The sequence below is a fragment of the Passer domesticus genome, chromosome 2, assembly GCF_036417665.1.
Source record: "Passer domesticus isolate bPasDom1 chromosome 2, bPasDom1.hap1, whole genome shotgun sequence".
In the NCBI taxonomy this organism is placed as follows: domain Eukaryota; kingdom Metazoa; phylum Chordata; class Aves; order Passeriformes; family Passeridae; genus Passer; species Passer domesticus.
The window spans coordinates 126,984,453-127,011,639 of NC_087475.1; the positions used below are offsets into that span (position 1 = coordinate 126,984,453).

The 27,187-nt window shown below is 49.2% G+C and overlaps 2 protein-coding genes across 11 annotated transcripts in view; one reads left to right on the top strand and one right to left on the bottom strand.

Annotated features, from left to right (window-relative positions):
• The window catches only part of LOC135295108 (protein let-653-like), a 183,198-nt gene that overhangs the window by 19,276 nt on the left and 136,735 nt on the right, over positions 1-27,187 (bottom strand). The gene's annotated exons all lie outside the window — the stretch shown is intronic.
• GRIK1 (glutamate ionotropic receptor kainate type subunit 1) overlaps positions 23,112-27,187 on the top strand; it is a 102,333-nt gene continuing 98,257 nt past the window's right edge. For 3 of the 4 annotated variants that reach the window (XM_064411187.1, XM_064411188.1, XM_064411190.1), the window contains exon 1: positions 23,112-23,358. In XM_064411187.1, the coding sequence (XP_064267257.1) occupies positions 23,232-23,358 (127 nt within the window). In that variant the 5' untranslated portion in view covers positions 23,112-23,231. The remainder of the gene's footprint in view (positions 23,359-27,187) is intronic. The other variant, XM_064411189.1, reaches the window with a different exon arrangement.

Consider the following 27,187-nt stretch of genomic DNA (forward strand, 5'->3'; position numbering starts at 1 on the left):
GCCCCCACCCCTCCCCAAAAAAGCCCTCATCAGCATTCTGTGCAAGGAAGAGAAAAGCAGCAAAGTTCTCTCGGAGGTGTTTGCTGCCTTTGTTGCTCCATTTACCATTTTTAAAGAATTATGCAGCAGGGATTATGCAGCAGGAACCGTGGAAGCACAATAAATAGAGACTCCTTCAATGTCTAGAGAAGAAAAAATACTGATTTTCAGTACGTGGGAACCCTCAGGTTTATAATTTATTGTGAAGATGACTTTCAAATCATGCAATTTTAGCAAGCATAGGCTGGAAGAGACCTCCAGAGGCCACCTAATCTGGCTTCCTGCTCAACACTGGATCAGCTGCTTTCTGTAATCAGAATAACTCAAAGCACAGACACTCCACAGCTTCTCCACTTCAGTGCTGTGCCAGGAAAATACAAAAAAAACCCAAAAAACCCAAAGCCAAAAAGAAAAATAAAAGAAAGATGTCTGCAGCTATTTCTGCTCACTTTTTGGACTCAGACTCTTGAAAGTTCTTGTATTAAAACACTTATTTAAACCAGAATTCTTCAGTACAACACTTCAGCTCTTCCTGCAGGAGGGTGACTGCAGCTCAGGAGAAGTCGCAAGATTTTGCAAGCCCACCTTTATGAAATATTATTTTTATTCATGTTTTGCTGAAACAGTACAAGCCTAGTAACAACCTCTGCTGTTCTGAGAGAGTCAGAGGTGGAATTTCACCTCAGCAGCCAGGCAGGGAGGGAATGACTGACAGACACCTCATGTCACAACCAACACAGTCTTGTACCAAAACGCCCTTATGAATTTTAAAGAGCCCTTTCCAAAAACCAAGACAGTGGTTTATAGCTAAAAATACATCAATCCAAATTAAATATTTGCATGACAAGGGTGACTTTAATTAAAAACCTTTGGCATAATTCAAATCTCATCCATGAAAACAGTCATTGCAGAATGAAATGACTCAGAGCAATTGAGTCTTCCAGTTCAGGGTAATTGGAAGGGAATGTCTGGGGCATCACTCCCTGCAGTGATTTTATACCCCTGAAAAAAGCTGATTGTGAGATCCTTTTAATAGACACTGAAGCAGCTGAGCCCAAAGTGATATGTGATTCTGAAAAGTCATAAATTTCTATTTGCTTCAAAGGAGAATGATTTTGCCCAGGTACAGATGGGTCTGGATGAAAAGCCCCCAGGTGCAGGGGCAGCTGCTCCCTGGAGGTTTGCAGGATGCTCAGCTGAAGGGAAAGTGAACGTTCCCTCTCTTCACTCCCTCTCCCGGGCCAGGAGGGTTTGAGCATCCTGCATTTCCCAGCTGGGTCCTGCAGGGCTGGCTCTTCCCTGTCCTCTGGGCACTGCCTTGGGGTGTGCACCCCTCATCCCTGGGACTGTGCACCCCTCGGCCCTGGCAGTGAGCACCTCTCATCCCTGGCACTGTGCACCCCTCATCCCTGGCAGTGAGCACCCCTCATCCCTGGGACTGTGCACCCCTCGGCCCTGGGAGTGAGCACCCCTCGGCCCTGGGAGTGAGCACCCCTCACCGCTGGGACTGTGCACCCCTCCTTTCCTCCCAGAACTGCCCCAGCTCTGCCAGAGCTCCCTGCAACGTGGGCAGGGGCACTGAGCCCAAACCACAGGCAGCCCTGCCCTACACTCGTGTGCCTGAATTGTGCCTTGCAGCCACAGAAATGCTCCTGGAGATATCACTCATTCACCCGGGGCCTAAAGCTGGGCTTTTAAAAGCTGGTTTTGCTTACTGCCACTGCAAACCTGTGCAGGGAATGTGCACGGAATGGAGAAACAGCCAAGGAGCTGCTGTCACTAAACCATGGCACACACATTGGGGTGTGTCAGGGGCTGAGAGGGCCCTGCTCCAGCCTGCTGAGGCTCAGGGGGAAATTCAGGGGTTTGCACTCCTCAGCCAGGCACAAGGAGGGGTTTTGCCCTTTGCTCCTGCCCCACAAGCTCCTGAGTGCTGGGGAGAAGCAGCTGGGAACCTGGGAACCAGGTGCCACCCCTAGAGAGGGGACTTCTCCTGACTGTCCCCTCGCCCCTGTGGCCAGAGCATGGCCTGCCATCCCCAGCCTCCCCTGGCTTGACAGGATTTGGGAGGAACACACAGATTTAGGATGGAACTGGACACAAAGGTTGAAAGGAACACCCAGATTTAGGATTTGAGCTGGCACAGAGGAACACGCAGGTTTAGGATTTGAGCTGGCACAGAGGAACACTCAGGTTTAGGATTTGAGCTGGGCTCAGAGGAACACTCAGGTTTAGGATTTGAGCTGGCACAGAGGAACACTCAGGTTTAGGATTTGGACTGGGCTCAGAGGAACACTCAGGTTTAGGATTTGAGCTGGCACAGAGGAACACTCAGGTTTAGGATTTGGACTGGGCTCAGAGGAACACTCAGGTTTAGGATTTGAGCTGGCACAGAGGAACACTCAGGTTTAGGATTTGAGCTGGCACAGAGGAACACGCAGGTTTAGGATTTGAGCTGGCACAGAGGAACACTCAGGTTTAGGATTTGAGCTGGCACAGAGGAACACTCAGGTTTAGGATTTGAGCTGGCACAGAGGAACACTCAGGTTTTTTAGGATTTGGGCTGGCTCAGAGGAACGCTCAGGTTTAGGATTTGAGCTGGGCTCAGAGGAACACTCCGGTTTAGGATTTGAGCTGAACACAGAAGCACAGAGGAGCAAGCAACCCCTGACAAGGCAGGAGGTGGAACACACAGCACAGCACGTTGTGTATCCCAAGGAATGGCCCAGACTCTCCAGAATGCAAATCAGGCAAGAAAAGAACATCATGCTGCTGTCAGAACGTTGTATGCAGCCTGTGTGACTGCAAGAGTTGTAATTATTTCACATTTTGAGCTCAGCCTCCCCAAGTGGTGAAGCCCTTCCTGCCTGTGCAGCTGCTGCAGCCCCGTGGCACACTGACAGAGCAGATTTCAACCCCACAGCAGCTGAGGAGTCACAGGGCTGTCAGAAATGCATTAATCTCTCTGCCAGGCTGTGCCTGCACTCAGCAACACGAGGGTGGGGTTGTGCAGACCACTAACACACACACAGGGAGTGCTTGCACTTTCCAGCTCCTGCAGCCTCTCCTGAGAGATGCTCCAGATCCTCCACTGGACTCCAGCAGCTCCAGGAGATCTTTTGATTTCCTTGCTAATTGTGCTGCGCCTTCCATCTAATCCAAGGCAGAAAAACCTATTCTCATTCCCTCCCAAATAAAAACACCTCCAGTTGTCAGAGCTGGCAGCTGCCCTCCCTCCCTGCTCCCCTGGATTCTGGGCTGCCTGGTTCCTCAGGAAGGGAAGGGTCAGAGCTGCCCCAGCTGCAGGAGGTGGCCAGAGGAGCCCAGTGCTGGCTGTGGAGGCCCAGGGGAAGGAAAGCAGCTCAGAAGGAACCTAGTGAACATTTCAGTGATCAGGGCAATCCCTTCCACTCAAACAACCTCCCTGCAGTGAAGACAAGGCTTTGTGGGGTGGTTGTGCCTTGGCTGGTGGCACACGGAGTAAACACAGCACCTAATGAACTCACAGGAAATGTCACACCCTCTGAGCAGGACAGAAAGCTGAAAATGGGACTGTTATTACTGTATCTTCAGGAGTTTAAACACTTATAATGTTATTCTTTCCTTTCCTGTGAGTGTCCAGCCATTTCCAGATGTTCCCCTTATCCCCCCCCCCGCCCTGGCTCCAGATGTGGCTGCATTTTGGGATCTGGGGATTTATTACTTACACAACCCTTATAAATCACCCAGGCTTGCTGAAGACCCCATTTTCAAAAGAAGGACAGGATGCTTTTCCTTTTTGCTAAATGTTGAGGCTCAGACTTGACAAATAATCCTTTCCAGGGAGGCAGTTGGCCACTGGAAGGCCACATTTCTTCTCGGTGACAGCACACTGCTTGGAGAAAGACCAATATAAATGCATATGCAGATTATGCAGCAATTTTGGCCCACGTTGGCCTCTGAATTTGCTGACCCAGCCACCCACTTATTGGAAGTGACACCTAATCATTTTGCAAATTTTCGACTTTCTGGTTGTCTATTTAGATTTTAATTTTTTTGTGTAAGATGTGTCCTTGAAAGCAAGCAGGAGACACAAGGAATAAACCCAGTACAGAAAATAAAAACCTTTCTGTTGCTTGATCAGCTCTCTTTTGCTCTCAACATGTGCACAGATGTGCTGCAGCTCTGCAATCTTGTTTGTGTGGAAAAGCAAACACCTGCTTGTTAATGGGAAAATCTTGCTAATTTTAGACTGAAAACTCTCAGAATCTGCAGCCCCAAAATTCATGCATGTGAGGGGGCTAAGAAAGAAACTCTGAGCACACAGGCCTTGCAGAATTCCCAAATATTTGTGAATTTTGACACTTGTGCAGGCTGTGTCATGAAGACATTTGTTTTAAATGGCAGCTGTAGGAGTCTGAGCAACACACACACCTTCAAAGCCAAAGAGTGAGCAGCCTAAGGCAGCTCAGAGAAAAAGGAATGTCCTGCCATGTTTTTCACCTCTGGCTGTAGCAGGTCAAAGGCTGAACTCACTGCAGGTGAACTGGGGCACTGTCCAAATTTTTGCTTCTTTTTGGTGTTGTTCCCTTGTTTGTCTAAGGGATGCTGGGCAGAGCAAAATGACAGTGAAGGGATTTTAGAAAGAGCACAAATGCATCTCTAAAAAAAAAAAAAAACAACAAAGGCCAATTCAGAGTTTTTGAGGGAAAATAAAAAAGGATATATCTTTTTGTATTCATGCATCACAATTGCAAAAGAATTAGGGAAGCAAGAGGATCTGACAATAGACTGGAGATCCTTATCAGCTACTAAGCCAGATTAGCTCATTTTTTTCCCAGCTGTTAATTAAATAGTCACAATTTCACGTGCTAGGACAAAGCTTTGACCCAAGAACAAGGATGCAGTCAAAGCAGACCGGGTGAAACGAAGACACAAGTGTGAGAAGAGCCCATTCCCGGGGCTCAGGATGGAGCCAGGGATGGTGGTTCCTGATGGCAGGAGCTGGATTCCCAGCAGTGCACCTGATTTCCCCAGGCATTGGATGGATTTCTGCCGGGAGGGCTGGGGCTCCAATCCTGGGGCACGCTGAGCACAGGGAAGCAGCGCACAGCTTTGGGGGGATGTGGGGTGAAGCATCCCTCGGTGTCCCCTGGTCAGCAGCTGCTCAGGACTGTCCCTGCTCGTGCTCTCCCCAGCCCAGAGCTGAGATTTCCTCCCTGAGCCTGAGATGCTGCTGCACACACAGGGTCTGGCAGGGCTGGGCTGTGCTGCTGTTCAGAGGAGGAGCCCCACAACCAGGGCTGGGCCTGCTGCCCTCTGCACCCCACGTGTGAGAAAAGGGATTGCAAAGGACTCTCAAAACCTGGCACAAAGCTCACACAGCCCTGGACACCTGCACGCAGACCCTGGGATGAGGTGTGCTGGCTTGAGGAAAGCACAGAACAGAGATGACATTGTTTAGAGAGACAGAGCTAGAAACAGCTTTCAACAAGTTTCAAAATATAGCCTTACAAAAAGACCAGGTATTTTAGAGAATTAGAACTGTGAAAGATGCGTTGTAGCAAGACCACGTGGGGTAAATAATAGGTGATTAGTGATAGAAGTAATAACAGCACAAGCTAATAGGCTAAAAACATTTATAAAGTATTGAAACCAAAAAGTAAGTTGATTTCTGATAGGATAGCAGTGAGTTTTACATCTCTTGTGTCTCACTATTCATTGAGACTAATAACAGAATAAAATCTTTTAAAACCTCTCAGCTACCCCATCTCTGTAAAAGCTAAGGCACCAACACCCATGGAGATGATTTGATCCTGCCTGGAAAGCAGAACTCCAGCTGCTCCCACCCCTGGCAGCACTGCTGGGTATTGCACCCCCTGGGACAAACAGGGACATTGTGCATTCCCCTCTTTTCCCTGGCTTTTCAGACATTCTGGAGCATGGAACCCCCAAACCTCTGGCTGATTCTGTGGATTATTTCATCACTGAAAGCCACCAACAGTCAGGAGACTGGAAACACAAAACTGAAGCAGAGACTGTGAGCCCAAATTTAGAGACTGAAAAAAAGGCTCTAAACCCAAAAAAGCCCCCCCAGAAATCACAGATTTTCTTGCTTTACCTAAATAAGAATGATGGAAAAATCTAGGGGAGTTTGTTTGGTGCTTCCTCAGGATAAACAATGCTTGGAAAAGAACTTTGAGCCCCTAAATGATGTTGAGGTCTGTCCAAAAGGAATGGGACCTTCCTGGGTCAGGCAGCTCCTGCCAGGGATCATTGAGACCTTCCACGAGACACTTGAATCTTATTACTGGGCACAATGAATCTTCTGCACTGTCTTAAGGTTATAGAGATCTTTTTACACTATGTAGCAGAACCTGCTTCATGCCAGACAGAATTATCTATTCTACCAGGGTAGAAAGGAACTGAGGCAGCTTAAAAAAACAGTTTTAAATCAAAATAAACACTGACTCATTAAAATGCTACAATGAATTAAGAAATTATTTGCTTTAATACATTGACTTTTGTGGTTTACTAAATCAAGAGCTGCTGTAGTCTCCATGGAAAAACAAGCTCCATTTGTCGACCTTTGTATTTATGTGCAAAAATATTGGAAAGGGACCAGAGCACTGTCTGCCTGTAAATCAGCTTTTTCTCATTCTGAACTCTTACAAATGAAATACATTATTTTGACACCTTTAGCATTTATCCAGGTAACGAGTCCTGCACATCCCTTACCCGCCATAAATTCAGGATAACGCAGCTGAAGGCACATCCATGTCTGACAGGGAGTGCCTGGGCTGCTCAGAGCTGGCCTTGTGGTGCCATGCCCAGAGGAATGGGCACGGCCAGCCTGCCCTGGGAGCAGAGGGAGGGACACAGCCCTTCCCCGGGGTGGCCAGAGGTGCCATCCATCCCTGGAGCTGCAGCACCCTGTCCCATGGAACAGGAGGCTCCCGAGCTGCTCCTGCTGCTCAGGGCCGGGGCTGGAGCCTGATCCTGAGCCAATCCATCACCCTGAGCACTGATCAGGGCTCCTGCTCCCTCTCATTCCTGTCTCAGCACATGCAGGGCTGCATTTGTCACATCAAAGCCACTACAGAGCAGCTCCCGAGGCAGGCCCCGAGGCTGCTCCTCAAAGCCCAAATAAAGCTGCCTGCACCTGTGGATCCACCTGCAGGGGCTGAGGATGAGGAGCCCCAGCTTCATCCACCACAGGCCCTGCTCAGGCTGGGAGACAGAGGCACCCTGCAGTGTGCTCCACAGGGAAACACCTTCCAAACCCGGCCTAAAATGGGATCCAGGCTTGATTTCTGTCTCAGCCTGCAGTGAACCCAGCCATGATTTCTGTCCTGCTCTGTTCAGTGGCTCCCGGAGGAGCTCTTCCCTCCACCCGAGCATGTCCCTGCTGCTTTCCCAGGCTGGCAGGGGTGACCCCTGCACTCTCAGTGACACAGTGGTGTCACCTATTTCCTTCGCCCTGCCTCTCTAAGCAATTCCTGAAGACCAAACCGAGCTGTAAACTCACCTTTTCAGTGCATTTAATGCAGTGATTCCGAGATGATTTCCCAGCTCATTCCCACTGATGGCTGAGCACTGTGCAAGGCTCTGCAGGCACAGGGGAACAGTGGCAAGAGCGGGAGGATGTCTGACCCAGCTGGGTTTGGCACTTCCCTGTGCTGCTGTCACACCCCTCGGTGGGTAGCAAGGCTGTTATTATGTGACACACAAATGCTGAGGTGGCTGTGAGCTCTGGGATGGGGAAAGCCCTCCCTGGGTGCCCAGTGCAGGCTGGGGAAGGACAGCAAGGATGGGGATCAATGGCAGTGATGCCTCAGGTTTAGATTTTCTATTTTTCACATTCTGTGCTGCTTTAGTATGTGGGTCTGAGCTTCATATCAGGGCATGGTTCTGATGGTGTGTAGTTCTGAGCTCTCTGCACAGAGCAGGGAGACAAAACAATTCCTAGTCCAGCTGGGGAACAAATGATCCAAATCTCAGACCCAGGAGCACAAACCCCATGGGCTGCAGAGAGAAAAACAAGCAGGATGGGACTGCAGGGGCTGCAGCTGGGATTGGCCACTGAACTGCAATGTGCACATGGAGCAGAGCTGAGCCCAGGGAGAGACCCCGGCAGTGCTCGTGCATTTTGGGACCATTTGGGTTCATCCTGGGTTCATTTTGGGACCATTTGGGTTCATCTTGGGTGCAGCCCTGGCTGGGCTCTGGTGCTGCCCAAGGTGGATCCATGGAGGAGATCCTTGGAATCAATCCCTGCTTTATTCTGTAGCTCTGCCCAGCCTCTGCTCTAGGGCAGCCTGCACAAGGCATCAGCAGCAGGGCTGGGGAGGCAGGAGGAGGCTGGGGCTCCCCAGAGCTCCAGGTGGACAGGCAGAACCCCAGCCCTGCATGGAAAACACGAAGGACAGGGGACAGCTGTGATCCCAGGGGATCCCAGCACAGTGGCTGGGAATTAAGATTGAAAAGTGAAAGGGAATTGCAAAGCTGAGGCTGGGAGGAAGGCTGGACGTGGAGGAGCATGCTGCCTGCAGGACCGTACCCTCCTGGGGTGGAAAATGCAGAATTGTCAGGGACAGGATGGGCTGGAACAGAGGCAGCAGTGACAGCAAACCCAGCTTAGCAAGGCTGTTCCCACGGCAGCACAGCCAGAAAACAGGGAAGCAGGAGGAGATGTGCCTGTGTGCTCAGTGCCACAGCTCCCAGCAGAAACACGGCTGGCTGCCCAAAACCCACACAATGAACCAAGGGACATCACAGAAAACTGGGGCAATCAGGCCAGGCCTGGCGTCAGGGAGGAAAACAAGGATTTAAGGAGTGTTTGAATAAAAAAAGACAAATGTTCTGAGAGCACTGGTGTGGCTGGGACAGAGCTGAGTTTTGGCCTTGGCTTTGTGCTGACAAAGACCCAGAACCCATCAGGACAGGGCCTCTTGCAGACAGTATTAATTTAAACACTGTCAAGGATTGCTTCTTCAATTAATTGGCCCCAAAACCCACAAAGGAAAAGCCATTCTTGATTTAGTTTCAAGCAGAGTATGTGACCTGTTTCAAGATGCAGCCACTGAACTTCTTCTCAGCAAAGGAGGCCATAAAGTATTCAAATCTGACCTTTTGGAAGGCTGAGAAGTCAAAACACAAACCCACGATAATAACATTTAACTTAAGTGGAATTACAATTGGGGAGAAAAAAAGAAGATGGAGAAGCCATTAAAGGGAGCCAGTGAAAAGGCAAAATGTTTGCAGGTAACCTAAAGACCACGTCAGGACATCACCATATTCCAGGCAGGGAATAACATGTTAAAGATGCTTTTCCAGAGGGGAAAAACACCGCCCCAAATGCACCCCTAGCAGGAATGATTCACAGGAAGGAATTAAAAATCCTCTGTTCAGAAATGGGAGCTTTATCAGTGTTTGGGAAATAATTGATTAATGAATTCTTGGTATTCAGCATGAGATATGAGAAGTTCCAGAGTTTTGCAACCACGGTGAGAGCAGGGTGAGGCACTGAGTGATTCCAAAGGGATTCACACACACAGCAGACCCCTGTTCCTCAAGTCTCAGAGCAAGAGACAGGGATGTAGGTGAAGACATTTAAAGCAAACACAGAAATTAATCCTGGACAGGAGGAATTCGGGAATTTCAAAGAAAACCCCCAAAGCTCTCCAGTTTCTGTGTGAGTAAATCAGTCAGAACAAGGATAAAACCAATTCTGCACTTGAATAAATGGAAATTGGGCACATATCCCCCTGGCTTCTGGGCAGGGAAGAAATGCCTGGTGAATTTGTGAGATTCTTTTCAAATTAGCAATAACTGTAACACCACATAACAAAAGGCAGATGACTTTTTGTCTTTTTGGGGTTTTTTAGCTGGCTGGCAGAGAATCTGAATCTCTGCACGTTCCTGATTTAATTTGGAACTGTTTCTACAACAGCTCAGCAGTTTAGAACTGCCCCAGAGTACACCAAGCTGGCAATGAAACCCTGACACATCACAGGCAAACATATGTCTGCTCTGAAAAACACAGCCCACATCCTCCCAAATGCAGCACTGGAGGGATGGCCGTGTCTGTTGGGAAACACAAGGAAGGAAAAACACACTTCAGGATCTGAGATTTTTAAAGTTCTTTTGTGATAAACTTAGAATTCATCACCAATTTAACCCTCCTTCCCCACTAACTACACTATCTAATTATTTAGTTTTAGTATTTTTTTTGCTCTAGATTTTATTTTCTTCCTGTGTCTGAAGCTGTGTTCTGGTCCTTTTTTATTCCAGGAGCTTGGAAAATTCCTGTTGTTGCCGAACTTTCCTGAAGTTTTTTTTTTTTTCATTTCTCCAAGGAGACTACAGATTGTAGCAGGCTCATTGTTTTAATTTGTGCATCCTATAATTCCAAATCAAACCTACGTAGACTATTTCATCAGAGGAAAACAAGAACATGGCTAAAAAAAAAAAAGCCAAAAGAATAATGGCAAGTCCAACAAATAGTTTCATAAGGGGTTTTAAATGTTTACTCCAGTGTGTTCCAATTGTGCCTGGGAGCAGTAAAATGTAAATTAAATTAGTACTCAAGCTTATCATTAGGAAACAAGCTGTTTTTTTTAAAGATGAGGAGAAAACACCGTAAATTAAGCCCGATGTGGGTTAGGCCCACACGTTACATAAGCCCCTAATCCACATTAAACCCTTTCAGTAACATATGGACCACAATAATTCCCAGAGCTCTCTGCTCCTTAAGCATAACAAGCTGTTAACTCAGGGCCTTGCCCTGGCAGCTCCTGAGCTGAATTCTCCCAATTTTCCCATTGGGATCCGAAGAGCCCACTGGAGAATTTGGGATTCTCAGTTCCCAGTGTCAGTGCTGGGGCACCAGGAATGGGGAACCCAAACCACAGCCATGGAATTGGGGGGGTCACAGAAGGTTTTGGGGTGGGAGGGACACGAGGGTCCTCTTGCTCCCCCCTGCCATGGCAGGGACACCTTCCACTGTCCCAGGCTGCTCCAAGCCCTGTCCAGCCTGGCCTTGGACACTGCCAGGGATCCAGGGGTGCTCTGGGCACCCTGTGCCAGGGCCTGCCCACCCTCACAGCCAGGAATTCCTTCCTAATATCAACCCTAAACCTATTCTGTCAATTTGAAGCCATTCCCCATGTCTTGTCCCTCCATGCCCTGCCCCCAGTCCCTCTCCAGCTCTCCTGGAGCCCCTTCAGGCTCTGAGCTCTCCCTGGAGCTTCTCCTCTCCAGTGAGCACCCCCAGCTCTCCCAGCCTGGCTCCAGCCCTGGGGCAGCTCCTTGTCCCTCCTCTGGGCTCTGTGCAGCAGCTCCAGGTGCTGCTGCTGTGTCCCCAGGGCTGGGGCAGCTCTGCAGCTGGGCTCTCACCTGAATCCCCCCTTCCTGCTGCCCCTGGCACACAGGAACACCTCAGGGCTGGCTGCTTTCCTCGGGGTTGTAAATCCAGCTGCACTGTGTGAGAATGATGCTCCAGGAGCAATGTCCTGCAGAACAGAGCCCCTGCTTCACCAGCAGCACTTCAGCAGACTCCCCGTTAATTGCTCACTTTGAGGCAATCAGGAATTCATTAATTTGCAGGAGTGTGCAACAACAAGGCAATACTCCTGCTCGGTGTAATCCCACTACTGGTGGGAGCAGGTTTCAGCTCTGCCCTGTCCCACTGATCCTTGTGCACCTCCCGGACCTTTTCTGGAGGCCAAGCAGCCTCTCATTAAGGCAGGGCTGATCCCAAGGCTCAGATGAATGGAGACACCACTGCTCCTCACCAGTGCCAGGATTCACTTCCAGTGCTGAAATATTTGCAAGTGCAGCCTGAACGAGGCTTTAATTTTTATTTTTTTTTCCTGAAGCTGTTCAGGGGCATGGAGGGACATCAGTGAAACATTTAATGTGTCCCTGCAGGGAGGAGAGTCCAGGCCTCTGCTCTGTTCTATAAAAGGGCTCTGAAAATACAGAATGGGAGCTCCACATGGAAATGTCGAGCTCTGCAGAGAAGAGGTGGTTTTTTATTCACCCACAAAGGGCCAGGCCCACCCACAGGGCTGCACAAACCAGAATAATAGCCATGATTGAAAAAGGAAAATATAGGCCAGAACCTGGCATTAACAGAACTCTGAAAGCTGCTGCACTGCCTGCAACCCAGACAAAAGAGATGAAACCTGGTCACACCAGTGAGGAGGGGAGAGGGCTTCCAGGCACAAAGCTGATTTCTGCCCTTTATTGGTATTTAGCTCATCTGAAGGCAAGCTGAAGGTTTAAAAGCCATTTTTCTCAAATGGGAAATGATTCATTTCTTTTTCCCCCAACAATATGTTCTAATCTTGTTCCCTTCACTGAGAACATGGTGACACATGGGGAAGGACTGTGCAGCAATGGCCTTCCTGAATGGAAAGGAAATGTCAAACAGGATTCTTCTGCATGCACATGTGACATTTCCCTGCCATCTCCCAGCAGAAAAAGCAAAAAGGTCACAGGTGACAGCCTTGGCCACATCTTCCCAGGTATGCTGGGCTCCTCTAACACCACCTTGAGCAGGGACCTCCTCTTCCTCCTTTCCAAAGCAAAAACTCAGCCTTAGATAATGCAAAATTCTGGCCAGAGGGTCTTCTTATGTATCAGGATTTACCCCCCCCACACACACAAAGGCATTTTTTGCTTCTTGTTTGCCCTCTCAGAAGTGCCCAGCACCCTCTGCCCTTCCTCTGTCCCCTCAGGGCTCCCTGTGGAACACAGCCCTCCCTACAGCAGTATCAGGTGTCCCCAAGGAAGCTCCATGCCCTGTAAAAACCCTGTTCTCCTTTCCCTTCCATCCCTGTTAGCCTCTAAAGAAAGCATCTCAGACAGAGAAGGAGGCAAAGTTTTGCCACCACACAGCCCAGGGATGACCAGAAATGAGACAGCTGAATAGAAGTTGGATAAATGACCCTACAGAGCCTGAAGTACGAGACATCTTTTAGGGGGATAAGTAAGCTTTATCTTTGCCCTGAAGTGGTCTGTGAGAGCAGCCTTGAGGCTACAAAACAGATAAGTTTTCTAGAAAACGCTTAATTCTGAAGAGAACTAATAAAAATGGAGCTCTCCAAGGAATCTATTTTTCTAAGACCCCCTCCAGGTGTGCTGGCTATAGCTGCTCCCTTTGCATCACCCAGGGCCAGCAGAAGCCACCTGCACGCCCCAGAACTGTCCCTTGAGAGATGCCCAGCCTGGATCCCAGCAGCCACAGACCCACAGGAAGCCAGCAAAGACAAAAACCAAGCTTGATTTCAAAGTCACAAACCTGGCACCACACAGGGCCCACCTGCCATCTCAATACATCAAAGAGACACCACGGAAATGACAGCAAGTAATTATGACATGAAGGTAAAACACATTTTAATGAATGCAAGCCTGCTGCAAGCTCAGCCTCAAGGACTGCCATGGATGAGGGGAGTTCTGGTGGTGTCCATCTGCAACACCACTCCCTCCCACCCCTTCCTCCTGTCAGCAGCTCTTGCCTTCCCTCACACTCTTCAGATGGAGCTAGCAGGAAGGAATAAAACACCCCAAAGCCTTAGGATAACACTGTGCAGCAGAAATGGAGTATTTCACAGGTTCTTCTGCTTGTTCTGTTCAAGGATTCACAGGAGCAGAAAACTGAAGGACACAATGATAATTGTGTGTTCCAGTCACTCAGTGCATTTGAATCCTCCTAATAAAATGAAAGGACCCTTCCTACCTCTCTTGCCCCCTTTAATTCTCAGCACAGCATTTAACACTCTCATTGTAAGAATGTCTGATTTCTTTCTAACAAGATGTTGAAGTTATAACAGTGATGCCACTGACAATTAACCCTTCTTTTCCAGAGAAATCCTGTTCACCACCTTACCCCTGAAAACCTGTAAAAGTTTCTCAGGTTTATTTTAAGGTGGATTTGGAAAAACCACTCCCTGCGTGGTGCCTCTGGGTGGGGGTTCTGAGTGTGGCTGAGGCAAAATAGAGATAATAAAGAATAGAAATAATAAAATGGCACTGTCCATCAGTACCTCTCTGCAGAGGGCTCCTGTCAGTCAGACCTGAGGACTTCCCCAGCTCACCTGAATTTTTGTCAGAGGTGTCAGCACATCCTGCACTGGGGGCTTTAGATAAACACTGGTTGGACCTGATGATCTCAAAGAGTCTTTTCCAACCTAGTTAATTCTCTGATTTTTCAGGGTTATTATTCATTTCACCAAACCTCAGCACAGATTCAGCTGCTCTCTGGAAGCATTGTCAGAAGGGCTCTGAGCACAATTCATTGTTACAAATAACCCCATTACAAACAGCCAAGGCCTTCCAATTAAGCAAGTGCAGGATAATAGCAGAGCACATTTTCCTGAGGTTATGGGGCAAATGGAAAAGTTTAGTCATTGTGTTCACATCTTGCCATGCCACTGACATCCCGATACACTAAAATAAATCCCCTGCTGGAGGATTTTGAGCCGCTGCCCCCTCCAATGGGAATTTCACCAGGCTGACAAAGCAGGAATTAAATCTCACCTCTGTGGCACATGGCTGCGGAGTGCTTTTGTGCAGGAAAGTATTCCCTTTGACATTTCGATGAAAGGGACACATTTGGGGCTGTTCTACAGGCATTTCACACAAGGGCAAAGAGCTGCTGTACCCACAGAGTCCAGGGGGTTGATAATTCCCTTTTCTTCCTCTGAACACATGGTTCTGTGCTGCAGCAGCATCCAGAGTCCTTCTGCCACCAGCAAGACCTGGTTTTGTTCTTGTGCCAGCAGAAAGCTTTGCTTTCTTACATTGCTTAGGATTAAAATAGCCTGACTCAGTTGCAGAAGTCACAAATTGTTACGGCTGGCAGGTTACTCAGGTGAAAACACTGAGAGCCCTGTGCTGATTGCACTGGAAAAGAAAAGGAATAGTTCTCGAGACTGCACACCAAATTTCCCTGAAGCTTATGGAATGGTTTGGGCTGGGAGGGACCTCAAAGCCACCCAGTGCCACCCCTGCCATGGCAGGGACAGCTCCCACTGCCCCAGGCTGCTCCAGCCCTGTCCAGCCTGGCCTTGGGCACTGCCAGGAGGTCACCAGACCCTCAGTTACAAGATCTTTTAAGGAGTTATTGATTAATAAAGCACTGCCAACAAGGATATTTATGTTTTTGACCCAATCCTTAAATATTTCACCTTATGGACCCATGCCACAGTGTGAGCTTTCTTAGCCAGTCATGTTATAACAACAAACCCACAGTGCTGCACTCTGAACTCCTTGCTTACCTCTGGAACTAATTTATTTTTCTACATCTTAAAGTCTAAAACTCTCAACTTTACTTAGTTTAACATGTCTCTGCTTTCAACTATAAATAAATCCACATTCTTGCTTCTAGCACCTCAGTCTGGGAGCCTTTTCCAAGGGCTCAGATCAAATCCTGGGTTTAATTCTTGGCTCACAGGCCCAAAGTTCTGAGAATTCCCTGCATTTCAGACTCCAACACGCCCTGAGTAGCCAGATGGAAACAGCCCTACAAAATTCATGCTCTGGAACATGAAGGAACAATTCAAAGAAATATCTGTAAGATTTGATTGTTGTTTTATAACCTTGGGGAAATATAGACATTTTTCTCCCAGAAATGGCCAGGCTGCTTCTTGTTAACTTTTCCAGAAAGAGGAAGCTAAAAAGCAAATTTATTCAAGCCCTAAGAAATTGCCTTTAGAATTTTACCTGTATCTCCACTAGACCATCATTAGTGACAAAATAAATCTGCAGTGATTGCCGAATTCCTGTTTAATTTATGGACATCTTTTTGAAAAATGAAGGCTAAAATATACACAGGTACACGATCATAAATTATAGATTTGAAAAGGAATATGCAAAGGCAGGAATCTGAGCAATCATTTTTCTCTCTCTTGGTTTCAGATGGAGAATCACCAAGCTGCAAGGAGCTCCATGTATCACAACCCTGCCTGGGAGACTTTTTGACCATAATTATTTAAATTAGGAAATATTACACAATGCAAATGTTTTCCCTTATTCTGTGCATGCCACGCTATTGCACACAGTGAATTTCTTTGTTTTGTGTGTTAACTCTTTGTTTTTATATGCAATTCCTTGCCAGCCAGTCTGGTTTTCCTTTTTATGTATTTTCAGGGATCTGGGACTGGGAATTGCTGTTCCTGGTGCTCCCCTGCACTCAACAGGTTGCTAAAAGTCAGATTTTACACAGGGCACTCATTCTGTAAAGGACAAGAGGAGCCCTAATTTCAGCTTTTTAATAGAAATCCTGCCCATAGTTTTGTATGTTTTTTTTTTTCCCCTTTGTCAATTCAAGATTAATGAGATTCAACATGAATTAATGTGGACACTTCAGAAACTCACAGAGGACTCTGTGATCTTAGAAGCCTTTTCAGACCTAAGTGATTCTGATTTATGGGATGTGAGCAAAGGTTTTGAGCTCAACAAACAAGCAAGAGCATATGTAGGTCACCCCTTGTGGAGCTCACGCTTTTCCTGCTGCTGAACAAAGGAAGGAAATATTTTTTACCTCATTTTGCTGTTGCACAGAGGAAATTTTTAATATTTTTAGAAGATTTTGCAGCACCAAGCCTTTGTCCCATTTTTAATCTGGTTTAAGATGGCTTCTCACCTGGATCTGACTTGTGAGTGTAAGAAAAGAAGTTTTCCCTGGCAGAGTGAAAACAAACACTGCCCCTGTCCTGGGAGATGCTGAAAACCACTGGAAGCGACCTGAGCATCCTGGTTTGGGTGGAAGCAGAGGATTCCCAGGGATGTCCCCCAGCTTCAGCCCCTCTGTGATCCAGAGGGGATGCTTGGTTGGGACTGTGGATCCCACACCCCTCAGTTTAGTGGGAGTCTTTGTTAATGAGGCCATTAAAAGTGAGTATTTTTGCAAGCCAGGTGGAAACACAAACATGGGAACGTGGCCTGTCATCCTGGCACAGCCTTCCCAAGCTTTCTCCTCCGAGAAATCCCAGGTGATTTTCAGAAGGGGAGCTGCTAGCCAGAATACCTTAACAATCTCATCCCTTTTGTCAATATTTTTAATCAGGAATCTCCCTAAAATATTCCCCCGTGGAGATGGCCCAGCAAGGTTATCACAGAATTAGCAAAGCTGATAAAAATCGCAGTGCAGGAGCTAATGCCACCACAAATAACATCAGGGTGAATTTGAGCAGCAGCTCAGAGTAAACCCAACCCCACTGAGGCTGAAACCCACTGCAGTGACCACCAGGTGAGCACACAGAGCATAAAATACCAGAAAAGCATGTGAAGGATTTTGGCCTCTGCCTGCTCTCAATGCTATGTCTAATCTGAGAAAGAAAAAAAAAAATAAATCTTTTGAGGCCAGTGGCAGCAATTTAATCCCAAATGCCCAGAGGGAAAGCCCTCATGCTTCTGGTGAGGATGGATTTATTTGGGTTTTTGGCTGCCCCACAGCTGAACTTTGGTGTTGTGCCCAGGACCCCGGGAATTCCCTTCCCTGCCACAGGGGACAACAGCAGCTCCTTGTTTTTAATGGCACTCCTCCAGGGCCAGAGGCTGGATTTTGGGGTCCCTGAACTGGGTTGCAGCTCAGGATAACAATATGACTGATTTCCCATCGTTATGTGTGGCTTTCACGTTGTTGCAGCGTGCAGCACTGGAATGTTACATCAAAAGAGCCAATTCCAGTGGTTTGGGGGATGGAACATTCCCCTGCCACTGTCACAGCCCCAGGGACCCTGCCAAGGGCTGGGTGGCACAGCTGTGCCCTCAGCAGCACAGGCTGGCACAGGAGGCACTCAGAGCTGCTCAGAATTGTCCTGCCCTGGGTTCTGTGCACGGTTTAATGCTGTTAATGTGGATAATCATTGTAAGCACATCCACTAACAGGCACAAAATAATGAAGCTTTCTCTGCTGCTTCGGGGGTTTTTTCCAATATGGTGTGCAATACCTCTCAATTTTTCTTTCCTCCTTGGTCAAACATGTAAAACCAGGAGGGAGAAACAATTTATTTATCATGGTGAGAAAATCAGATTTGTATAAATTACATGAGTAGGAGAGAATCAGGAATTAGTGCTGTGAAGGAAGACTTAAGTAACCCAAAGCAATGAAAATAACTGTGCTGATTAACTTCTCAGCTTGGACATTTCATTCATTCCTCAAAGACACTGCCCTACATCAACCAGAATATTTCATTTGCACTTCAAGCTACTTAGGAACTGCAGGGGAAAAAAAAAAAGCAATCTAGGAATGCTGCCCTTGGGTTTCTCAGTTACAGCTTCATGGTTTCAGAGCTGACCAATCTCCTCCTGCCCTGGGTCAGAATTTCAGTGCCAAGGCTGGAGAGGAAAGGATGCCCAGAGGCACCTGAGTTTGTCATGACAGGGCTTTTGCCAAAGGGACATTCCAGCAACTGACAATGCCAGCCTGAATTTTCTGACACAGCAGAGGGGAGAAAAAGAGGGAGTTTGGCTGAAATGGATTGTCCTGTCCTGTTTCCAGCAGAAAAGTGCCTGCAGTGCTCAAATCATGGTCTCTCATCAGCTCACTGCAGAGAGCACTCATGCAGCAACACAACAGAGTGGGCAGAATGTGAATTAGCCAGGACAAGAAAAGCCCAAACCAAAGCCAAACCAGGCAGGAAGGGAGGGCAGAGGGAATGTGACTGTTTCCACCTCACAACACAACGCTAATACCAAAGTCTTCAGCATCACCAAAGGTGCCAGAGGCAGAAGGCAAAACATGCAAGGAATTGGCTTGCAGCTGCACCAGAGCAGCTGGAGACCCATGGGAGCAATAATGAAACCCAGGGGCCGCTCAGGCTGCACCACAAATGGGATCTCAAATCCAACTCTCTCTTCTTTCTCCAAGGAATAAAATCCTTGTCCTTCCTCCTGCCACGTGCCAGCCTCTGCCCCCAGCCCAGGGGCTCCCTGGGATGTTCCCAGACACATCCCTGCCAAAGCATTCCTGTCTCCCTGCAGCTCCACTCCCCCTCTTCCCTCACCTTTCCTCCTCGGGTCCAGCTCACAGGAGTAAACTGACACATTATATATAATATACACACAGATGATATTTTATATACGTGCAATACACAGATCTTAAAATATTCCACACATCCTTTCAGCTGTGTGCTGACACACATAAATCTAAACCTGTTTATACACACCCTCAAACCCCCATACATTGTTTTTATCACATATTTTACTCTGTGTGGGTATATAAAATAGATCATGCAAATGCCAAGGGAGAGACAAAACATTCATAGAGTCATCCTTCGAATGCAGAGATTTAAACCCAAAAACTGCAGCTGTCTGTGGGTTTCATTTTGCCAGGTGCTATGTAAATGATGATAGGGGCTATCAAAGCATATATTCCACATGTTTAAATTGAAACACTCCTGCTTGTGAGCAAACTTTCAGTAGTTTTTAAGCATGGATCATTTTCCAAAATCCTGTCCCACACCTGTGGATGAGTGGAAAAGGGTCTACAGTGCCAGGACCAGGGTGAACAGAGTTAATAAGGTGAAATACTCTCTTGTTAAGATCCAAGTCACTCTTTTGAAATAAGCGTGGAAGGAGGAAAATGTGTTGGGACACATTGAAATGATGCTGGCAGAGATTTGGGACAGTCTTTAATTTATCCCAGCAGCTTGCTCATAATTAATAGTAACTAATGGCAGAAAAGAGCAATATGCACTGGGAAGACAGAGCAGTGGAATAAAACAATTCAATGGATTCTTCTCCCTCCCTCATTATCTGCTAACAGGCTGTTGGTTTGGGGGTTATTTCCCCTGTAAAAAGGAGCCATGGGAAGAGCTCCAGGGAGCAGAAACTCTGCCCTTGGTCAGAGGCTGGAGGCTCCCACCCATTTGTGGAGCTTGCCAGGTTCCTGTGAGTGTGACCAAGCAGAATTTGACAGAATTTGCCAGAATTTAACATCCTTCCTGGATGCAGGATGTGCCAGGACTCCCTGGGTATGTACAGGGGGGTTCTTTCCCAAAAGTCTCTGGTGTATCCCACATTGGAGAACAACCTCAGCAAGGCTCAGGCTGCTCTGAGCTTCTCTCTGGCATTTTTACTGAAAAGGGAACTGCTTTCATGGCTCTGGGCAAAGAAATAAGGACAGCACTTCAGCCAAAAAGAGCTTTCTAAAATGTGATGTTTAAACTTGCTGTGATCACAGGGATCTTTTCATTTCTACTTGCTTTCTTATGTGTTATGGTGATCCAGGAAAAGTACTTGGGGCTTAACATTTTTGAGTTTAAAAACTAATTTTACCTCCTCACTTCCATGGAACTCAGGGGTGTTTTGGTCAGGTGCAGTTAAAGAGAGAGGGGGAAAAACTGAAAAAATATTCTGTATTACCTTAAACTGGGTAAGGGCTGCTAAAGTCCTGAGGGCAACAGAATTAAAATTTCTCAGAACTTGACCAAGAAATTGAGAAAACTGCCAGGTTTTTTAATGAAAACTTCCACATTTCCCAACATGTTAGAATATACTTGTTTTTCTGACATTGTGACTGCTTCCAAACTCGAACCAGAACTCTGGAAGGACACAGAGTGGGAGGGAGGTGTTTTACATCCCCAAATTCAGTCATGAGGCCCTGGTATCAAACAAGGTTTTAGCTATTAACCTACCAATATTATATAAGCTGTAATTTGCCTAACAATCGCACACTGCATCCAATAGAATTCCACGTTGTGGAACAGGAATAAAGACTTCAAATCCCTGTGCAAAGGACTCTGTCAACATTGGTAATATCAACGTGCTACATGCTTACCCTCAGGTAAACAAACAAGAAATCAACATTGCTCATTTCAGAGGAAATTGTCCTGGAGAACCCAAAACATGCCTGAGAAATGCAAATTGGGGCTCTGACCTCCCAAAACATGCCTGAGAAATGCAGAGTGGGGCTCTGACCCCCAAAACATGTCTGAGAAATGCAAAATGGAGCTCTGACCCCCAAAACATGCCTGAGAAACGCAAAATACAGCTCTGACCCCCAAAACATGCCTGAGAAATGCAAAATGGGGCTCTGACCCCCAAAAAACATGCCACAAGAAATGCAAAATAGAGCTCTGACCCCCAAAATATGCCTGAGAAATGCAAAGTGGAGCTCTGTGAGATCGCTCAAAAAATCCAGGGTATGAGATAAAAGTCAGAGTTAACATTACACTAAAGCACAACAGGGTCTCTGGCAATATTCACTCCACTCACAAAGGCCAGCTAAGGCACAACAAGGAAAGCAAGGAACAACAAAACCAAACAAAATCCAGGCAATCAAAGCAGGAATGAATTGAAACTACCCAGGGGTGTGTGTGTGTGTGGAGTACAAACAAGGATGAAAAGCATAACAACACTTAAACTTAGCAGCACTTTAACTTAACTTGTACCTGCATTTATAGCTTAACCACAACAACCTAACAGAGGAACAATATTTAACAGCATTTAGGCTAAATTAGAAGTACAACTTTACTGAACTCCCAGATTTCTGAGGCACAGGGCCAAGGGTGCGCACACACAGTAGTGCAAGATAAAAAAACTCGCAAAAAGTGCAAGTGGAGAAACCCGCCTCAGAGGCGGTGCAACACTCACTTTTGGATGTCTCTGCACCTCCTGAGGGGCGGGCGGTTGCTGCTCACAGCCGGGTGGCCCGGGACAGAACAAAGGGTGCCAAGGGCAGGGATTCAGCACAGCCATGGCTCAGCCCGGCCGCTTTTGGGTCGGCACTCCCTCGAAAGTGCAGGACGGGAATGTTGTGCCAGCCAGGCCGCAGGAGCGTTTCCCAGCACGAGGAAAGGGGGAGCGGCCGCGGGCGGGCTGGGCTTTATGCTGAGCTCCGAGCGAGCCCAGGTGCTCCTGGGCAGGTCCGAGCTCAGGTTACACCGCACCTGCGGCTTAAAGGGCACCGCGCCACCTCTGCTCCGACCCCACAGCGCGCCTGGGAAACGCGGCTCCGGCTGCGATCCTGCCGGCAATCCAGCATCGGGAGCCCTGCCCAGCCCCTGCAAGCAGGAGGCAGTTCTTTCCAGGTGCCTCTGAGGCAGACATCATGTGCGTGCTTTTCCTGCCACCGCGCTCCGGCGTGTGCTGCCGCTGCTCGGAGGAGCTCGTTTCTGCAACAATAGCTAGGCAGGCTGGAGAGGAGCACTAAGCAAACAAACCGAAATTATTTCGGTTTTGGATCTCAGCTATGCCGTTTTAGTTCTGTTGCTAGGTGGGAGTTATTCTCCTCTGGGGGTTTTCTTTTTTCAGAGCAGCTCGGGACCCATATGTTCGCTTTATGGTGGAGCACTCTGAGTTCCACTGAACCCGCAAAAACCAAATTTAAACATTCACTGGAGAACTCCGAGTCACCAGGGGAAAGCGATCTGGCCAAACCAAGGCCAGGGGATGTTCTGATCCCTGTGACGGAGCTCCAAACCGGCCTCGGGAATTCATCACTCAGCGGACACCGGGCCCAGCCCTGCTGTCCCCCCGAGGCTCCTGCCACGCCTGGGGACGGGCACTGCGGGGACAGACACATCTCCTGTCCCTGCCTGGCACGCTGCTGGAGGTGCTTCCTTCCCTGCCGCTGGTCCCTCAGCCCGCACACCGTGAGTGTCACCTGTCCCGCGCCAGGCGCTCCGGACGAGCTGCCCCGCACGGGACATCCCTCCAAAGCCACCGGGAGGGCAAAACCCAGGAGCTGCGGGGCTGGAGGGCACGGCAGGGGCACAAGCTTCTCCCGTGCCCAGGAGGGGCTGCGGGGAGAGACCCGCGGGGGCTGGAGGGACAGGGACAGCGACAGGGACAGCTCTGCCGCTCTCCCTGTCCCAGAATCCCAGCATGGCTGGGCTTGGAGAGCATCCACCCCTGCCGCCGCCTGGAGCGGGTGACACAGGCACGCGTGCGGGAGAGTTCGGGATGTCCCCAGGGATGGAGACTCCCACGCGCGCTCCCTGTTCCAGGGCTTGTCCCTGTGCGTGTGCGCGCGCGTGTCCCCGGGCGCGCGCGGAGCCCGGAGCCGCCTGGCCCCGCCCGGGGCCGCCCCGCGGGAGGATCCTCCCGCTCCATCCCTCCCTCCGTCCATCCCTCCGTCCGTCCGTCCCTCGGGCGCGGGGGGCGCGGCGGCGGCGGCAGCGCGGAGCCCCGCGCCATGGGCGGGCGGCGCGGAGCGGCGCGGAGCCGGCCCGCCCGGGGGGATCGGGCATGAACTGAGCATGGCGAGCGGCCTCGGCCCGCGCTGGCCCCGCCGAGCGGCCCCGGGCGGCGGCGCGGGGCTCCTGCTGCTGCTGCTCTGCGCCGCGGCGGGGCTGCCCCGGAGCGCTCAGCAGGTGCTGCGGATCGGTGAGTGCCGCCGGGGCGCGCCGGGGCCGGGCGGGGGCTCCGGGCACCTCCCGGGCTCGGGGGGGCTCGCCCGGGCGGCAGCGGGACCCGCGCGGCTCCCGCTCGGCCCCGCCGCCGCTCCGGAGCCGGGGATGCTCGGGGATATTCAGGGATGCTCGGGGACGCTGCCCAAAGTTCTCCCGGTGAGCGGAGCCGGGGAAGTCGGGCGCGGGGATCCTGCGGGGTGCCGGCTCCGGGCGCTCCGCGGGGCACGCTGCGAGGGACCCCCCAAGCCGGGCGGGCACCTCTGTCCCCGCCGCAGGAAGGGTGCGGTGACCCTAAAACCTGTGCCGAGGGGTGCGGAGTGTCCCGGCTCCGGCGGCTGTGGATCCCGAGGGGGACTGGGGGGATGCGGGACGCCGCTACCCCCGGGCAGGGGCAGCTCCGCGGGGCTGCGCGGAAAACTCCGCGGAACGGGAATTTATTTTTTAAGTAGAAAACTCCGCACCATGGAAACGGGGCTCGGCTCACAGGAAGCCTCTCTTCCTACAGTGGGTTTCTTGTGGCAGTCAAGTGAGACGGTGAATACAAAGTGTCGGAAGAGTTCGGGGTTAGGAGAGACTGTGGGAAAGATGTAGGCAGAATCTGGCACGCCGCTGTTTCTGTCTATCCCTCTTTCGCTCGGCAAACACTGAACATGAGGCGGGGGGAAAGGAAACAAACAAGAAAAAAAATATTAAGGAAAAAAAGAAGCGGTTTACGGCACCGGGGAGAGCATCCCGCAATTCCCAAAGGCGCGATCGGTGCCGTTTGAGCCGCGGGCCCCATCCCCGCTCCGCTCGCCCCAGGGAAGGCTCCTCCTGCCCGGAGAGCAAGGGACGCGGGTCGGAGCACTGAACGAAGGAGGGTGCAGCCCTTCCGAGTGCTGGGCAGCGGCTTGAGCGGGCACTCAGCACCCACAGCTCCCGGCTGTGCCCGCTCGGGGGGCGCTCCCCTTTCCCGGGGGGCCCGGGGGCAGTGCGCTGTTCCCCGCTCACCCCTGCCGGCAGCACGCACCACGCAAAGCTGGGCGATCCCACAAACGCAGCGGGGATTCGGGGACGTTTCCCCCAGTGAAACCTGGGGAAGAAAATCGTGTTGGAATCGCCGAGCCGCAGGCGCCAGCGGGATGCTCTGGGAACGCACAAAATGCTGCCTGAACTTCCTCTGGTTGAGCGGAATAGCTCTGAAGGAAGGAGCAGCGTGCCGGTGTTTAAAGGGCTTGAGCTGAGCCTAAAGGCCGTGTGCAGGACGCAAGCTCGGCTTTGTGCTGCCGGCAGGCTCGCAGGAGCCGGGCGGAGCTTTGGGCGCTCCCTCTGCCGCCCTGTGCCCTGCAGAACTTGTGTGCTGCTCTGGTGCGCCCAGCCAGGCTCCGGGCAGTGCCCGCCTTGCCCTGACTGCCTGGGGTGAGGGCTGTGCCGCAGGGCCGCTGAGTTCCCAGGTCAGGTTGGCTCTGCCAGGGCACGCAGGGATCGGAGCCCAGCGCTGACTGCCCCTAGCACTGCCACCAGCACTGAGCGAGGCACAAAGCTGGCAGCGTGCTGGGCTTCCAGTCTCACCCGGGCAGAGGAATGTGCAGGGCACTCGATGTGTCAGGGGATGGGAATGCATGAAATATTGAGTGGATCCTTGGTGCCGTGCTGCCTGTGGAGAAATGACGTTATAAAATATGAATCCTTCACATCCCTTCACGGCAGCAAAGTTGCTCCGTGGAATCTGTCGCTCTCGGAGGTGGCAGAGAGGAGTAACGGCAGCAACTCCTCCAAACCTCTGTGATAACATCACAAAATCATCCCCAAGCGTTTCTGACAGCGAAGGAAATGCCATTAAGCCATCAGATTGTTTTCCCCGTGTTTTAGTTAATTAAGGGGAGAAAGTGCAGCGGTTTGTGCCCGGATTCATACGCGGAGAGTTTAATTGCATTTTCCACTGTCAGCGAGCTTTCAGATTTGTTTTTTATTAATTTTTTTTCTGGCTTGTAATGGGGATGGATGGATGGTCTTGCTGGTGTTTAATTAGTTGAGAAAGGACGTGTGAGTGATATGAATTCTAGTTATTCCTCAGCACTGACTAACGACTCCTTTTCCAGCTCTCCAAACAAAAGATGAGGGATGGCAATGTGACCGAGTCGAACTGACTCATTAGGATAAAAGTAATGGATTTGGAGATAAGATGGAGTTTGAAGTTTCAGTAATAAAATAAAATAAAATGCTGGTGTCTTATTGGGTATTTCTTCCCCACTGCTGTTCAGAAGCTTTTCCCTTGACACACGAGCTAATGGAGCTGTCCAAGGAAATACCATCTTTATCTGCACATTACCCACCAGACTGTACTACATAAAAGTGTATTTAAAGTTCATGACCCCAATATTTCTTACTGAATTCCAAGGAATTTTCAGTTTTTACACCAAGTCCTTCTTATCTATGCTGCTTGTACCACTTGTATGAAATAAGTGATCTCCAAGGAAGAATGGTAATGAGCTGGAGCAGATGCTCAGGTGCAGAAACAGCTTCCAAAGACATCTCAGCAACAACAGAATAATCCATTTGTTGGTGCTGGATGCAGAGCTCTCATTCCTGGACAGATTACAGATTCTGCATAGGTTATAAGGGTAAAATCCAGTGAAAATGTACAGATGGTCATCTGAGCTTCATTCTGAGTTAGAACTGACCAACAGCAAGGTCTTAACAAAGCACTGGAGTTATTAAAAAATAATGGATGGATCTTGGAATTATCTCTGAAATTACCAGCTCCTGGAAATGAGCAAATAGGCAGGTTTTCAGGAATTGCTTGGGGTGAGGAGATAGGAGCCAGAAGGATTTTCAGTAATTTGTGTGTTTCTGTAAATGGAATATTTATATAAGGGTTCATCCTTTGCACTGACCTACTCCTTACTCAAGCAAAATTCCCAAATTTAGTCAATTGTATTTTCCACAATAGAGGACTAGCCCATAACCCTCATCTCCAGTGAGAAATATCAGATTTACACCAAACGCATGCAAGTCAACCTAACCCACAAAATATCCGTTTCTAATAAGTTGGAATTTTCAATATAGGTTTCAAAATCTCTGTTGGATTTCCCCAAGAAGGGCTAAATCCGTGAGTTCTTTTCCTGTGTGGAATTGCCATTTTCCCCTCATGAGAATGATAAAGGCAGAAACCTCATTAATTTCTCTGCAAATCTGCTGCTTTTTGACAACTCTTTTTGAGGTTTTGTTTGTGAAGGGAATGGTACTAACACACATCTCAGCTTCATTAGTGTGAAATGGCAAAAACCCTTCTTGGAAAGTCTCCTATCATATTTGAACATCATGAAAAGTGTTCATTTACAGTATTTGTTACTAGATTTCTAAAAGTTGTTCTATTTTATGATATGACAGGAAATGCAGCTGCATTTTTCTCACCAGATGATGAGACATTAAATACATTTTGCTCACTAGACTCTGAGTACTCAGTGGTTTATCAATTTTTTGTGATACACTTTGCCTAAGTTTCCTTATTCTACACTTAGGGAAAACTATTTTGCTGCAGATATTTCTAAAGGATTGTTACCAAAGCATCCAAAATTTGATTTTCACGCCTCTCCCTCCTCACTGGATTTGACAGCACTGTACAATTGGGAGGCAGGGCAATGTTTGCTGGCTCCAAATGGGTAATTCAGTTTAAAATTCCTAAAAATGCTGGTGCAAAATGCTTTGTAGTCCCTCAGCAAGGGAACTCCTGCTGCCTCGGCGAGTGGCTGTGCCAGGATGCCCTGGCTGATGGGGACAGGGAAACTGTGAGGGGGGACCTGCACCCTCCAGAAAATCAG